This window comes from Monopterus albus, unplaced genomic scaffold (genome assembly GCF_001952655.1).
Source record: "Monopterus albus unplaced genomic scaffold, M_albus_1.0 scaffold36.1, whole genome shotgun sequence".
Taxonomy (NCBI): domain Eukaryota; kingdom Metazoa; phylum Chordata; class Actinopteri; order Synbranchiformes; family Synbranchidae; genus Monopterus; species Monopterus albus.
The window spans coordinates 1,214,885-1,231,974 of record NW_018127916.1 but is presented as its reverse complement, the minus strand read 5'-3'; the positions used below and the strand labels follow the sequence as shown (position 1 = coordinate 1,231,974).

The following is a 17,090-nucleotide window of genomic DNA, read 5'->3' as shown; positions in this document are numbered from 1 at the left end:
CCATCTTGCTGTGAGGCGGCAGTGCTAACCACTGTGCTGCCCAAGTATTTTCAACACTCCCTAGTCAGAGACTACAAACAATAATCTGCTTCCACTCATGATTTATGTCTGTCAGTCCTGGATTATCTTATTTGTCTGTGCCATAAACCTCCACTGAAGTTCAAAGACAAAAACACAATAGGGAAACACACTGCAGCACTTAGTAACATATTTCCTCATTATGACACAAGACCCTGATATTGGTTAAGAATATCCAGAGATCTTGTGCATGAGGCCTTGACTCTTGCTTACTTTAGATGCTTTAAAAGGTTAGGGCCATTCAGAGCCTTTGTGGCAACATGTTCTTAAAATATTAGGGTCTGGCATTTCATAATGAGGCAACATGTCAACCAGTGCAACAGTGTGTTTCCCTGATGTGTTTTTAAATTGTTACTGAACAATGGAGATCTAGGCCACAGATGAATAAACTAATCCAGGACAGACAACAGTGAATAGAAGACATTCATTCTTGGTTTTAGTCTCTGTATGGGGAGTGTTAAATACCCCGTTAATGTAGAAAATGAGCAGCCTTTTCTTTTAAAATGAAGAGCTTTAAAGACATTTTTGATTGAAAGTTAGGAATTTAATCCCTATCCTATAATTGCATCATAGTCTAAGTACCAAACCATTCTGCCATTAGCAGGCTTCACCCCAGTGACAGGCCACTTGTCTGGATTGTCCTTCACTCGGCTCAGCTGTGTGATCAGCTCGTGTTTGCCTTTGCCCATCACTAAAATAGCAACCTTGTGGGCTCGATTAATGGCACTGAAAGTGAGGCTCATACGCTGGTGAGGCTTGGCAGGGCTCTCAGTGAGGGCCACCAGACTCTCACCAAATTCATCCAGTTTGTGACCGGGGAACAGGGAGGCTGTGTGGTAATCATAGCCGACCCCCAACAGTACAAAATGGAAGCTGGAACCATTAACCAACCTGCTGATCTCTTTCTCATACAGCTGTGCTCCTCCGTCCTCCTCTACGCATAAACGCTGGTTGAGCTGCACTGGCATGGGGTGAATGTTGTAATAGGGTATCCTTACATGCTGTAGTAGGTGGTTATGTAAGCTGTAGAAGTTAGACTGCACTTCAGTCAGCGGGATGCAGCGCTCATCAACCATCCACACGTGGGTGTTCCTCCAGGGGAAGGAGAAATGGTGCAGGGCCAATCTGTGAAACAGAGCGAGAGGTGTAGACCCACCAGAGAGCGCGAGATGGAAAACACCGCTCTCATGCACTGCTGCCTCGGCGGCTTCCTGTATGTCTGCAGCCAGCTTCTCCACTAGCTCCTCAGCCCAGGCAGACACCATGTCGGCACTACGAAATTTACCTTGCATCACTTGAAAACCATTTCCTGATGTGCCCCCCATCTGGTCACGGCTGATTATCACCACTTCACTGTTGTAGGCAATGTCTTTCCCTTTCAGACGGATGTCCAGCAGACCTTCATTGTCAGCACCACCAGGGTAGATGCGGGGAAAAGAGCTGGCTAGGCTACTGAGCAGTGGCGTCCATAAGCCCCAGGAAGCCAGCAGGTTTTCAGTACTAATGAAACTATTCTTACGTCCAGCATATATGTAAGAAATCAGCTCCACATAAGCGTCCCTCTGCTCCGTTGGAGTTTGCACATAATAGTCTGATATAGGTAAACCTAAAACACTGATATCTGAGTGCTCGGTCACTTCCTTCCACTCACTGTTAATTAAATCTGGCTTGAATAAATTCTTACTTACAAGAATTGCTGGATACTGAAGACTGCCATGCCCAAAGTAGAAAACTATCTGTTTGGGCTTACAGTGAATGCTGTTGTGGTTCTTCAGACAAAAGATGTCATTCTTGAAAAGTATGCGTGCATAACCCACACGTTCATCTAACATCTTTCCTGAGATCATTAGAAGTGGCACACCTTCATACTGGGCCTCATCAATGTGTGCCAATACAGCTGAAACACAAAAACAGAATCACTTATTAGCCAAAATATATGTTGTTTTTGTTGTAGAGAATTTCTAAACAACAGTTAAGAAAACATAAAATCATAACTAGAAATCAATACTCACCTGCAAATGTTGGCGTGAGACTGACATGATCTTTTGTCTTGTTGAGCTCCTGCTGCACCTCTGATCTGTATGCTTGGTACTGGCCGATCACAGCTTGATTCTTCCCTAAAGGCAGCAAGGAACTGAAGATCTGCAGCTTGTTTTGGAGGACCTCCTCACTGCTGCTCAGATTCCTGGGAAGCCTCATTGTCAATAGGGCCATGACCTCAGTCAGGTGGTTCTGCAGCACATCTCTGATCACTCCGTACTGGTCATAGAAGGGAATGCGACCTTGAGGACGAGAGAAGAGATGAACAATTGACCATATCCTAGCTACTTTTTCATATGTAAAAACAACTACAGTATCGATGCAGTCTCAAACACCTTTAACATCCAGGGTCTCCTTCAGTACAATCTCCACTCTCTCTATGTGCTGCTTGTTCCAGATGGGATCCAGAAACTTCTTGTTCTCTACTCTGAATGGGAGTATCTTTGCGATCACCTTTTCATAAAAGCAGGAAAACATACCATGAAATTAAACATGTCTACAAATTCACAGGTGAAAGGGAAATACTTTGGAGGGAATCATTACCTGTTTGCCCAGGTAATGATCAATTCTGTACATTTCATTTTCCTTCAATGAACTCCCGAGCTGAGACGCTAGTACCTGAGCACTCCTAAAGTCATGTCCAAAAGGTTTCTCTAGCACTACCCTCAGCCAGGCCCCATTGGTCGACCTGCAGCTACTATTTATTTTATCAGCAATATCTGCATATGCGAAAGCTGGCACTGAGAGGTAGAAAAGCCTCCCTGCCTCCGTCATTCCTTCTTCCTCAAGTTTTTTCTCAATGTGGTTAGCCAGGTCCTGATAATCCTCAAGGCTCTTCAGCTGCCGATACCGAGAGAGACGAAGGAACTGCTCTTTCAGAAGAGCGCAGCGCTCCTGAGATACATCCTTTGAGCAGGACACTGCCTTTAGGATATCAAACAGCACCGGTGTGGCCTGGTCTGCAGGTGACAGTCCTCCGCCGTAGAAGGAAAATGTGTTTCCATTATTGACCTGGTTAACGTACAGCTGGAAGAAGCCCTGCCACAGGTACTTCTTTGCCAAGTCACCTGTGCCTCCTACTATCACCACTGAAACATGGCCAGGCCTCCGCACCTCCTCTGTCTCAACTCCATTTCCTCCCTTGGCACACAGAGTGACCAGAAGCAGGAGCACAGTCACCAACATGCTGGTTCTAAATGTCCAAACCCCTGTTTGAAAACAACGACAGACATCACACATTGGCAATCCAGCAAAATTAACACATCAAGTTGAACCTTAATATTTGATTTGCACCAAGCATATCACACATCACAATAAAAGGCTTGGAGGGTTGCAACTATTTATTATCAACTGCTGCTCTGCTTGTTATTTTCTTGATTGATTGTTTTGCCTGTAAATGTAAGAAAATACAGTATGTCCACTATATCTTCCCATAACCCAGGGCAGTGTATTCAAATGTCTGGTGTCCAAAATGTAAAGACGTCTTTACATGAGAAAGAAAAATGGAAAATCCTCACAATTAAGAGGGGAGTGCCTGAAATGACCGAAACAATCAATGCAGTTTCATAATACTTTCAACATAATAGAAGCACTAAACTAAGAAATGATTTAAGTCGCATTCACAAAATGAACCTTCAACATTTTTAACATACACATGTAAAAAAAAAAAGCTGCATTTCCTGTAAAACAATGAAAACTTAAAAACAATGGAACCTATTCTCCAAAGATGAAATACAATAAATTACTTAGCAAAGTCTCGGTCCCCAGCTTTTTTGAAGTCCCTTCAGATGTGATAATGATGAGTGTAGTAATTACCTGCTACTACTAGAGCAGGGATATAGACTTTGCACTTTGCTCAGGGGCGTTGAGTTTCCAGTAAAAGTATTCTGTTGATATTGATAAAGAGCAGAGAAAGTCTGACCAACTTATTGATGATTTTACAAGGACCAGAAATAATTTACTTAGTGAGATTGGAAAGGCTGCAACGAAAATCGAGAAGCTGGAGGAGTATTCCAGTCTTGGCTACAGTTTAAGCACTCTTATTATACTGTAGGAAAATACATGTTTCTTTATCCAACATAACATTTGGTTTTTAATAGTGCAACACTGGACAGTTAGGAGTCAAACCTCTCAAGACCTCAGAGCAATAACACATCTAAAAGTACTTTTAAGTGACTTAAAAGATCTAAAAACACAAGAAAGTAAAGATTGGCGGGGACTCGTTCTGCTGTAGGTATCAGGGTCCCATTAGTTTCATAGCCTGGAAGCTTAAACTATCTGGACATATGCACAAACCCAACAGTCTGCTCAGATATTAATCAGATCAGAGTTTGCTAAACCCGTAGCCTGAGGTTGCTACAGCCTCAAGCAGAGATTAGGGGCAGCTACAGAGGTCTGGTTATTTGTGTAATCCAATATCCAACAGGAAATAAAGCTGTGCATGATGAAAATAAAAATACTAATTTACTCAGTTCTGAAATACCAAATAGAAATTGAGATAGCACCATTTTTATTTAGTAGCTCTTAACTTTAACTTGTGAGTGTTTGTGTATACAACACCTACATTATAGTTAATGCAGCTGATTTTATGACTGACGTAACATCTGGAAACCCTGCAGTCCACAGTCATGTTTACACAGTGGCAATGCAAACAGCAAAGGCCACCTAGTGAATGCTGACTGCTTTAACTAGAGCTGAAATTCAGTTGTGATTTACTGTTGTAAGGATTACTACATCTAAAACTGTAGACTTTTTGAAAATCACAAATAATACTTCTTATATAAAGATGTGAAAGATTAACATCTTCAAACTTACACAACATAGCTGGATAATTATAAAAAACTGACAAAACACACTGATCCGTTTTATTTTCTTACACTACTCTAAAAACTGCACACTGCTAGTACTCCTCTTATTGTTTTCACTACTGACTTCTACATTATTGTTTATTCTTCTCATTCCTCGGCTCCAACTGCTTTTGCCATAAATAGTGAACAAAAAGCAAACATGAACACAAAGGCCACCCTTTATCCTCCTTTGCATATACAACCCATCATACATTACTCTCAAATGACCTTTGCACAAAACTTCCTGGCACTGACTTTTATTCTGGTGGAAGTTTCCACCATTTAGCTTTTCTTTGTATCAAGCAGCAATTCCAGGTGCCAAACAATCCCACATTAAACAGAGCACATTTACCACATGTACAAAGGGGGTGAACAGCTTTGTTCATGACTGGAGAAAGCAGTGCAAGGACACGGCTGTATCCTGTTTGTGCCTTTGCACTAGTCATTAGTCACAGTACTATGGTCTGCTGTAGATAAACCAAATCTTCTAAAAGAACTGCAGGGAAACTATTCACTCATGATAATCAGAAACCGTCTATTCAGCTTTATTGCTCTCTAGCCCTTAGTTCAAGGTACATGCTTCACAATTCCAGTTGTGAACTGTAAATTGTGTGATAATAAATTCTATATCATCACAACACATGGAATATGTGGATGTCAATGTTGTAAAGAGTTGGGGGAAAAGAAATGGGCTGAGATGTAAATTATGTCTTTGTTTTTCAAGCAGTTACGTATTATGCCAAACACCAAGTCAGCAAAAAGATGAGATGTGATCCTCAGGAATAGTTTATTTTGCTTAGAAGACTGGGATAGGATTAGAACAACAGTACCGAAAGTGCTGTTTTTGATACGACCTGAAACAATGCTTCTGATAATTAGCCATACAAAAGCGACCAAAGAGATGCTTCTGCTTGCACCTCACAACCATTACATTACGATGCAGAGGAAAAGGCAAAAAATTTGTTTTTTTTTTACAGTACTCATCAAGAGCTTGCATACGCATTACTGATAAAACCTTTACCTCCATGTTTGCCTTTACCTCCATGTTTGCATCCATGCAAATCAAGTTCAGCTGATGGACAGCCACTTCTTGTTAGATAGCAAGAGTCCAGTAACAAGGTGAAGACATGCAGATGCACAGTACATTCAATTTTACACAGAAGTTACAGGCTTCCACCAGTTTGGGCCTCCATGGAATTATTGGTTTTATATTTACACTTAACATTGTCAGACATATCAGACTCCTATTCTCTCTGGTATAAAGACAAACCTGTTTCTCAAGGCAGCGCCCTTACTTTTAGCCAAACAATAGGCTGTGTATAAATACAGACAATGTGACAGAAGTGAAGGCACCAACAGTCAATTGCCTCCTGGTGGCCGGTTGCAGTAAAGGCCATAATCCCTGCCCCCTCTATAGCAGCTGGGTCATGAGCCCCCCCCAAAAAATCATTCAAAGTACAAATCAAGTACATTTTTCCCAGGGGGTGATTTGTGTCATTTTATGAAGATATTAGCTTCATCGGGTGGGAGCACCGTCTTTGCATGCGCGATTTGGCGCAGTTTTTACGCAGGATGCCCTTCGATGCCCCAGATTCACTTCCCTGTTTAAAACAATCCTGGTTTTTGCTGCACACGTGTTGCGCAAAGGGCTGTGTACCCCTACGAACTATGTGGCTTCCTGCTCGGCTCTGGCTAACCAGGAAACAAAGCATCACAAAAATAACCTCGGGGGGTTCATTCTCGGCTCCAGGCTATTCAAGCTTTACACAAAGACAGTGTCAATAAAAATGAAAGTGGCCCCCAGAACTGGAGAAACAATTGTTAACGTACGTTACCTCCACCGCGCAAGATTTTTTTTTTACACTATTTGTTGCTATTTCGGCTATGCGTCACTTCCTCGTTTCTGTGAAGCAAAACATAGCGTTACAAACGCACTACAAAAATGAACAAAAAGCAAATATAGCGTTACACCGAGAGATGAAACGTGGACGATTTTTACGGACACGATTCCACCTGCCAGCTGTCAAACTTCACTTGATACAAGCACACACACACACACACAATGCTCTACAATCATTTTCTTAATGCTGCAATTGTAATGTCACCACAAAGACGTCAGACAATAAGAACAACAAATACACCCTGACAGACGTAAAAAAAAAAAAAACAATAAAAATAAAAAAGTGTCTTATCACAAACCTACACTCCGCTGGCATGAACAACCCGCTGCCGCACCAGCCAAAAACACTTCCGGTAACAATCACGTGACACAGTCCCGCTCATACCATACGTTGCTAATGGGGGACACAAGTTTATCTTTTTCTAAGAGTCAGAAATATTTTCTAATACGACAATTTGAAACCTTTTGAGCTTCATAAACACAAATGTTACGGCGGACGTTTTGCATTGAATTGCATAAAATTGTACAGGTGTACCTAATAAAGTGGCTGATTAGTGTACTTCTGCCATAGCATGCTTTTAATGACAGCTGTTTTACATGTATAGCCCTATATGGTTTCACTGTAGCCTACTTCACTGGTGCAATACGCCAAGGCTGGATCATCAACCCTAGGCTATTAATATTAATCAGCTGTAATGTGATTAGGCTAGCTGTAGAAATCTATTTTAAGACCATATTAGCTGACTGTAGTTTATTGTCATGTTGATGGTTTTGGAAAAGAGGACAGTGTGGCCTAGCCCTTTATCGATCACAGGTCGCCTCCTGACTATTGACTGTCAGTTGTGACAGGTAGCCTGCAGGTCTGTCAGCCACACAAACGGCAAGTGGTGAAACAACACCTCCTTTATGTGTGAGACTGATTAAAGGTCAGAACCACTACAACTTGCATCATAATGCATTCTGTAAACCAACGTGTTCTTCTCTTAGAGACTGAAAGTAAAAATTAAACCATTCTCTAATTCTACAGCTTCTTGTTGAATTCCAACAAGCATCCATAATGAGGTACAGTCCAAGCTTTGTTCTAAATTGTAAATTAAGTGTAAATTGTTATTGCTGAAAAGTAGCATTCACTACTGCTCTAAATAAGGCACAAAGATGCCACAGTCTTTACAATTTTAAAATGAATAAGGTCAGTATTATGTGTCTAGTTGAAATGCTGAGTGATTGATTGGTATCAGTCAGATTGAGCATTGAATGGGTTAAAATAATGGGCTGACATTTATAGGTACAGCCTTCAAAGACTGTATAAGGTAGTCTTCTAACTCCTTTATCCACTTCAATCCTATTTATATATTACAAATTTCTTGGCACTTCTTGAATAAATGTTCATTTCACAGCTGACATGTTGGCACCATGGTTAGATGATACTTAAAAATCACAAAAAAAACTGTGAATTCATTTCTCTATAATGTCGACGAGGAAGTCACTTTCTTTTATCTGTGGATTTTATCATCTGAGTTTTGTGTCTCTGGCTGTTTCCTGTCACCTGGGGGCAGCTGTAGACTGCAGTGCATTGTCAAAACAAGAGGGACCCCTGTTGGTCTCTGAGCAGTATAGCTGCCCTGTGTGTCATATAAAGGGTGGGCCACGGAAAAGTAGCCCCAAACAAGTGGATTGTTTTGGAGGCGGGCTACTTTTCCGTGGTCCACCCTGTACTTTTCACAGTCAGAAGCACTTGATTTGATTTGACTGATTTTGATTTTTGATTTGATTTATTCTTTCAAGCATGTAAAGACAGTTGATATGTCAACACACATAATTTTACACATATTAAACAAATGCTAATCCAATATCAATTTGCTTATACCTAGTACATGCTTGAATGGAGTAGGAAGAAGTCAGACTCTTCCAGTCCTACCCCATGACACTTCATGTCGCCTTCAGTGAAAACCATTAAAAAAAAACATAGCCTACTGATGTTCTACAATTTTAAAATCAGTAATGAAAGGTCTGAATAACACAAACATCTGACTTTAGTGAGGAAACATTAGCTCCTGTTTGCCATGCATTACTCAGCTGTCTCATGTCATCCTCTGCATCCAGACCTAATGCAAACAAAGCAGGTGCCCTTTTGGCCAGATAGTGTGATCTGATTGTTGTGGACCACACTGCAGTTGCCCTTTCGTGTCCTCCTTTTTCCTCCTCTGAACATTTGTGGTCAATACAGTGCGGACCTTGACTCAGCAGCTTCATGGGTCACAAATAATGCACGTCAACCACCTAAGGTTACGTAGCCACTTAGAAACACACTTAAATTTTGACTACAACTTGTGTTTCCTTGGTTTTATCTAGCCGGAAGTCTTTGTGTTGTCTGGATGTTCACATTCCTATGAGAAATATAAGCATTTAATGGCACAGCTTGCTATAAAACAATCTGATTCCTTTAATAGCTGTTTTGGAGAGTTCAGTCACATCACACAATCTTTTTCAACTGCTGTTTCTAAGGTCAAGAAAGAACTTTACATTTCTTTAAACCTTATATTTTTAAAGTGATTTTAAGATATACGTATATGGATAGAAACGTAATCACAAAAATGCCAAGTTTAATCATGACAGTAGCTATCTGTGATGTGAATAAAACCTCTAGAAAAAGCCACTTAAATGGTGTTTTGTCATGCGCTGATTTCATGGTCAAGAATTAACTTAGAATCTGAACGATTTATTATAGTTTAATCCCAAATTCTGTCATAGGTTACACACACACACCTTAAAAACAGCTGTAATGTGTGCAGATCACACCGTAGGGCCCTCCCAAGTTGGCTAGCCACTGTGAAGTGTAAACAGTAAACAGGATGGAGCATCCTGTGTGCGTGTATGTGTGCGTTTGTGTGTGTAGAGGAGAGGGGTTGGCCACTAGACAGAATGAGCCCATGCTACCCAGCTGTCACTGCTATAACTTCAGACTTGAGAAACCACAGGAGGCAAGCAGGAGGGCCACTGTGTGTGTGTGTGTTGTCACCCCACACCCCCAGCATTCTCCACAGCCCCTGGCTTCCTTCCTCCCCTTTGTTAAGCACGAGGGGCAGACTTCGTCAAGCTGAGCATACAAAAGAATGCATATGAATGTGTGCTGTCATCTTTATTAGGCCCCTTTGCTAACACCCATTACATTTAACACGGGTCTTTTACTGAAGGAGAGTTCACTTTCAGGCACTTTTCAGTCAGCTCAGACTTCTACTTGGCAGACGAGCAGGATTACGGTGACCTCAGTCTGCGGTACATTTGAATACACAACCTGTTACATACAAATAAGAGAACATGATACTGAACAATGAAGAAAGGCTCTTTTTTAAATGACTCTTTCATCCCTCAAGTAATTTTATGGTTGGCTGTTTTGGGTTTTTAATGTGTAGCTTTAAAGGCAAGATTCATTTGTAGTTGCTTTGTATTTCAAAGGTTATCCAATTCTTCTAAATATATTTCTTTGGCTTCTCTCCACAGTATATTCCAGTCTGTACCTGCAATGCTAATAAATTTTTTCTACAGCTGCTCTTTGATGCATGAGGTCAGTGCTAATGTAGACAGAAATGAGTGATCAGGGCAAAGCCACAAATAGATTTAACCCATGTATGTATGAGTAATGGGCCACGTTTTGACCACATTCTCACGTTTCTTCTCTTCATAAGATGAAAACCTGTTGAAGCGTGTTCTGTCTTTAGTCTCTGAATGCTACTCCACACACAACACATCCCACATTCACAACAATCACTCGCCCCACATTCCTATTAGGATAGGTAGTGTTTCCAGAGGCGGCATGTGGAGCTTTTGTGAGGAGATGACTGAGGACATGGAGGAAAAACAATGCAGACAACACAGCACATTATGCCTCAGTGTAGAATAGAAAAGTTTCTGCAACATTCATTCCCTTTTTGCGAAGTAGAGAAAAAATTTGTTGTTTGGAGCTGCTTTTCTGGTGGTGTTATTAATGCACGGTTTTGCCGGTAGATTCTTTACAATATGTGGACTTATGGCTTTTATTTTAATTTGATGAGAGACTTTTGTATTGACCTTGGTATGCAGAGACTACTGATTTCAAATTCAAGTTTCTGTTGTATTTTATTTGCGTAGTTTATCAGTACATGATACAGCGACCTTCAGTACATGCACAGGACTAAACTGAAGAATTAACTTAGCATTTTCCTCATTGTTTTGAACAGTGCTGTGTTTCTTGAGCAGAGATATTGTATGTTTTTGTCATCACATGTGATGGTTTTTGTTGTGCTGTAAAGCACTATGGCCTTGTATGATTGTTATGTTATGAGATAAGGATTGCACACTCCTCTGTGGGCAGAAAATTCCTACCTTATAGGCTCATGAAACCTTTTGCAACCCACAGGATTATCTCAAAAAATGTAGTGTCTCTCATAGTGTGGAGCCAGACCTCTGAATCAACACCAACATTTTTTTCAGTGATTCAGATTCTGTCCTACTGAATTTTTTTTTAAACACCCAATAAAAGCAAATATATCGTTAAAGAATAAATGAACAAAAATCAAAGTTAAACATACAGCAGTGGTTAACAGTGGTACATTTACTCAACAGCTGTACTTAGTTAATGAGCTACAGTTTGTAGCTACTTTTCAGGTTAGGATTTTACATAGAAAACACAACATATGTTTATAAAATATGATGCAATGTTATAAATATTTTTATATGAAATAGTTAAAATAAGATCAACCATAGCCAACTACAACATTAAAGTACTACTTATATATATCAATGCATCAATAATAATGATTAAATAAAATAATAATGTAACACTGACAGAGGCAATTCTGAATAATTGCTACATTTATTTAAATACATTTTGTTGCAAATATGTCTGTACTTCTACATAAGTGAAATGTTGAATGCAGGAATTTCATTTGTAAATAATGTGAGTAGTAGCACCAATGATGTTTGGGCGATAGTCGTCAAAATGTATGAACAAAGACGTGAATCCATCATTCCTTAACTAGGGATTTGGGGCCCCTCACTGAGAGTGTGGTGGAAAACAGTGGGTGCATTTTATGTTGGCAGTACACAAAAACTCCCCAGTGCTTTCAAAAGTGTTCCACCTCTCTGTTTGCTGATACCAGAAGAAGTATAAGGAAAAGCGGGTGTGTAAGGGGAGCAGGGTCTGAATGACATGGCATTGCTGCTTTGGCTGCTGTTCACTGACCCACAAAATGCAAGCCCAGCCCCCAGTGTGAAGTACTTTTGTGTTGTCATCACCATCAGAAGCTTGATACCAAAGGGGAAGGGGTGTTTTTGAATGCTCTGAGAGCTGAGCGCTGTGAGGCGCAGTCTGCTCTCCAGCAGGACGCATGCTCTGTCCGGTGAATAAAAAGAAATCTGTATTGTAATGAAAGCATTTGCATACTTGTGTGTTTGAGAGGGTGTTAACCTTTGACACCTGTGAGAACTGGATGACAACAGAAACCACTTCTCACAGTCTAAGCATTAACACACTCGAAAATAGCACCTAAGCGTACCTCAGCATGTATGAAAACCAATAGAGAGAGGAGAGGAAGGTCTGCTCGAGTGCTTAGGATGGAAGTTTCCTTCAAGTGGCAGTTCACACTCAAAACAAAAGTGTAGTGGATAATTTAAAGGTGAAGGGCATCTGGATTTTTTCTTTAGTGGGGACATCAAACTAAAATTTGTTTACTTCAAAAAACTTATACTTGAACAACGAACAATATAAAAGCTTAAACTGACAAACAGCGACAAAGAGAACTTGTGTGTTAAAAATGTAACTTCTCTCACCATTTAGAGAAAACTGCTACCTGAAATCCACAGGGCACAGATGGCTTTAGAGAAAACTGCTACCTGAAATCCATAGGTTTATACAGGGCACAGATGGAATCTTCTTATAAGAACAGATCGTTTGCACACAGTGATAACTGTTCATTGCATAATTTAATAAAGAAGTTGTGTATTTCTTTCCTCTCTTGAAGGGTGAAAATGTCTTGTTAGAATAATAGTCAACATGTTAAGCTACAATTTGTGTTTAAGCAATTGAAATGATTGTCATTTCAAGGTCAGAAAGTCATAATCCAGCCCACACTTAACTTGTTAATCTTTTTTTTTTTTTTTACCAAGATCTTTCACTCCTTCTGTTGTATGATTAATGTCCGTGTATGGTAACGCTGGACAAGACAATGTCTGCCTCCTCAGTTGATTTTTTGAGGAGTCTTTGTTAAGATGGCTGGCTGCGTTTGGCCCTCAGCCTGAGGGACTCTTCTTTCCAAGTACATGCAGCTTCACTGACAAGCCTTGACTCTGAAATTCCTCCAGATAAGTGTTGCTAGGTGATGCTATTGTCAGATCCTCTTTATGGTCACATATTCATACCCAAATTGTAAGGTTCTTTATGAGCACCGTCTCATTAGTAGTCATATATTCATACCAGACCACCCCCCTACTTGACCCTTCCTTTACCAGTCGTGGGAAAGACAAGTCCTGGATGAGATGTGGAGAATTCAGGCAATTACTTCGAAGACGGTCAGAAAAGACTGTCCAAATAAAACAGTTTCCTTTTGAAACACTCCAACATATACTGTATTACTGACAGTGACAATTTTTTGAAACATTTACAACCACAACCACGATATAAACATAGTTAAGTTCAATTCATCTCCACTAGACGGAGCATAGAACCACATAAATCTAAAGACAGAAAAATGTAAAACAATTATTACTACTTAGCAAGTTTTAAACTTAAATGTTTTTAATTATTGTACTATAGTTACTAGCAGTGGAAAGTAACAAATTAACTAATTTACATGAGTGTCGCTTATTTTTTGCGCTTTAATTTGACAATTTATAGGTGTTTTTAACTCCACTATATCTTTGACAACTATCATTTATAGCTTGCAGATTACGTTATTTCAGCATAACAAATATCATTCATTGCTACAGAGTAAATTGCTCAAAGCATATATAGTAAACAAAATGATACTGATTTTGACCAACCACAACATAAAATGCTGATTACATATTCAAATATCAGTAATAATAGTACTAGAAATATACTGTATATTAATCCAGTCTTTTACATTTGTTACTTATTAGTAAATTTTACTGACTAGAGAGTTTGCTGATAATACTGGTATACTGTTACTTTTACTACTTTACCAATCAATCAATATAATACTACAATAGCAAAAATATACAATACATAAAACAAGAGAAATATAAGAATATTCAAGTATGTATAAAACAACAGTATACATGGGAAAAGTAAGAAAAACTGCCATTAAATAAAAATAGCAAATACTATTAAATGTATGCATCAGAATATACACCTATAACAAAATGCTGTATTATGATTATTGAGGCCTGCTTTACTCAATGAAACAGGTGCGGTCAGTAGGACCGTTCTGGCCACGCCCTCTGATTACCATATTGGGAGAACGGTCACATTCCAAAGAGCGGGGCGGGGCGATGACGCCACCTGTTTCTGAATGGACTGCGGGCTCGTGCTCGTTCAGCCGGTAGAGGAGTGTTAGAAGACGAGTCAGAGGAAGAGACTGAGGAGCGCAGACGGACTTTATGATACAAAAACCTTTTTTCTTAAGTTGGGTGGAAAGATGGAGCTCCGTCGGATCAACTTGTTCTTGTTTTTATTTATTAACCGAGTATTTATCAGCCTCCAGTCTAAAGAACGTAAGTACTTTTTTTTTTTAAATAAAAAGAAATAAAAGTACCCTAGCTTTACCGCACCGCACCTCATGAGTCAAGAGGTTGGAATTTCATAGCCTGCTTTAAGTTTGGCTTCTTTAAAATTGTTGCCACTGACAAGGTACAATTCCTCACATATACCTAAATGACCTTTTGTTCTGTTTTGTTTTTCAATTAGCACAGAAAAACAGTAGAATTATAATATGGGGGATGTTACTTTTAAATGTATACTTTACAATCTGTCCCTTGAATAAAGAGTTTGGAATAACTGAAATTATCAAGAAGCTCAGATTATTCCCTTAATCCTTATTCTTTTTAAATAGCCTATTATTTTTTATTTCTAATTTCTGGCTTTTGTCAACCAGGGGGCTAAGGGAACACCTGTGAAATGCCTAAACAAGTCAGACGTTTTCTTTCACTTGTGGTGCAGATTCATGTCCTATTTCTTTGGTCACGGGAATTTAACTGCCCACGCCTTTCTCAGACACATTAGTCCTGTACTCTGGACCTGGAGGACACGGTCAGTAAAGTCCAGAATCAGGCCGACATGCCCGATTAAACTGTCAAAGCATAGCATGTGCCCCCTCATAAAGCTGCTGGCCCTGAAAATCAAGGAACATCCTTTTCATTATACAGTCAAATTATAGTTATTTCTACTTATTTACAGCCTAATAAGAAAAAAAAATACACACTGCATTGCCTGTACTAGAGGTATTAGGTGTGTGCAATCATTTAAATAATAAATGATTAATAGCCAAATGTGTCTAAGAATCTTTTGATGATACATCAGGTGTCATTAGTCACTTCTGTGCTTGCGATACCTATGTCACATATTTTTTTGTTTGTCTCTATAGAAGTATTGCTGGATATGAGAGCTTCAGGATCAGAGCTGGGGTGGCTGACTTTGCCATATGAGAACGGAGTGAGTATTTATACCTTGACCGGCATTTTTAAGACATCAGGTTCAAGCCTTTAAACTGTTTTCCTCTGTGTAATACAACAAATTGGCCTAGCCGAAATAAACATCAGCTGAGGATAACAGAGGCCCATGTCTGCTCATTCATTCGACTAAAAAGCTTTCTAGGACAGATGGAATGAATGGCAGCTAGAGGAGTTTTGGCAAAGCTCGGCTAGTCTTGCGTTAATGCTATCCTTTCATAAAGAACTTGAATATCATTAAAAGGTCAAGGTTCAGCCTACATTTACAGTACCAAAGTGCACTTTATGCAAGCACAGTAGATTCCTTTCAATGCAACACTAAACCCTAAAACTACATTTTGAAATAGTTTTTCCTCATGATTCCTCTCTGAATGTACAGTGCAATGCCATGAGTGAAAGAAAGAGTGGTCTATGTGTGGTGAACCACCTCTCTATCTATAGTTCAGTTGCTTTCCATCTAAATTAAGCAACAGGACATGGCCACTTCCACTGTGTAGGTTGTTTATTGTGATTGTTCTCAAAGATCTAAGCATTCTCATTTTACTGGATAAGAGTTCCCCTTATCTATCAAACTCTGCTTGTTCCGATCCACCGCTTTCAGACTTGTAAAATATATTTAAATGAATGATTATTCACACTACATGGTCTTGGCTTTGGCAAACATATTTGAACTGTTTGTTTCAAAAGTTGTATAACCAGTCTGATTAGACAATAGCAAGTTCACCAGTTCAGTATGTGATTTGGGCAAATATAGAGGATGCAACATGCAATTATAAAAATCACAGACTTAAAGGTGTAGTTGACGAGCCTGCAAAAACCAACAAGAGGAAGCTCAATTTTGAAAGCAGACGACCAAAGAAATCCCACCTTTTCATTCTGACTTCTCTACAAAGCCACTCCTCCAAAACACAACATGCTACACACACTGCCCGACTGCTTTCAGATTTCAGGAAAATAGCAAACAAAATAAAACTGATAATTACCTGTGCAGCAGAAATACGGCCACTATGGCGTCATGTTTCAGCCCCTTTGGTCTCTCAGTTGTTGTCATTGTTCAAAAGCCATGCCAGTGTTAATTCTGGTTTTACTTCTTGCAGCATCCAACTTCTTTTTAGTTGTAGCTTTCCTGAATACAGTCTGCGTTTACAAATGAAAGCTTCTGTGGGGACCTTCTCTGCCATAGCTCACTAGCTTTAGCTATAAAAGCAGAGCAGTAACATATCTGCCTGGCTGGCCTTGTGGGAGACAATTGGCTGGCGCAAGTAGGACGTTAGGTTGACAGGCAGGTAGGTCATTCAATGGTTTTGCTTGGGACGAGTAAAATAATCGGTCAGGCTTTTTTCAGCCCTGCTGCAGCTGTTGTACCCGGTACTTTTTACCATACTGACTCTGAGAGACGAGACTGTCCAAGTAACTACAAAACAGTGCAGATTTATTCCATGAATACAGGCAAAAATTAACATTACACGCTCAGGCATCTTGCACCTCCAACCTGCACACAGGCACAGGAAAGAAGAAAGCCCCTGAACCCACCAGGCCTATACATTATATCACTTCGGTTG

The 17,090-nt window shown here is 39.8% G+C and overlaps 2 protein-coding genes across 4 annotated transcripts in view; one reads left to right on the top strand and one right to left on the bottom strand.

Annotated features, from left to right (window-relative positions):
- Nucleotides 1-227: 227 nt before the first annotated feature.
- h6pd (hexose-6-phosphate dehydrogenase (glucose 1-dehydrogenase)) lies at nucleotides 228-7,238 on the bottom strand. Of its 3 annotated transcripts, none has more exons than XM_020598065.1 (5): nucleotides 7,164-7,238; nucleotides 2,662-3,326; nucleotides 2,454-2,571; nucleotides 2,091-2,360; nucleotides 228-1,975 (listed from the first exon to the last, which is right to left on the bottom strand). In XM_020598065.1, exons 2-5 carry the CDS (start codon nucleotides 3,301-3,303, stop codon nucleotides 630-632), a joined length of 2,376 nt encoding a protein of 791 aa, XP_020453721.1. In that variant the 5' UTR covers nucleotides 3,304-3,326; nucleotides 7,164-7,238; the 3' UTR covers nucleotides 228-629. The 3 variants fall into 3 exon arrangements, with proteins under 3 accessions (XP_020453721.1, XP_020453720.1, XP_020453722.1); XM_020598064.1 differs by having other exon boundaries at nucleotides 7,168-7,224; XM_020598066.1 differs by lacking the exon at nucleotides 7,164-7,238 and adding an exon at nucleotides 5,986-7,130.
- A 7,127-nt stretch (nucleotides 7,239-14,365) lies between these two features.
- epha2a (eph receptor A2 a) overlaps nucleotides 14,366-17,090 on the top strand; it is a 14,395-nt gene continuing 11,670 nt past the window's right edge. Inside the window, 2 exon segments of the mRNA XM_020598138.1 lie at nucleotides 14,366-14,574; nucleotides 15,444-15,511. Of these exon segments, the coding sequence (XP_020453794.1) occupies nucleotides 14,499-14,574; nucleotides 15,444-15,511 (144 nt within the window). The 5' untranslated portion in view covers nucleotides 14,366-14,498.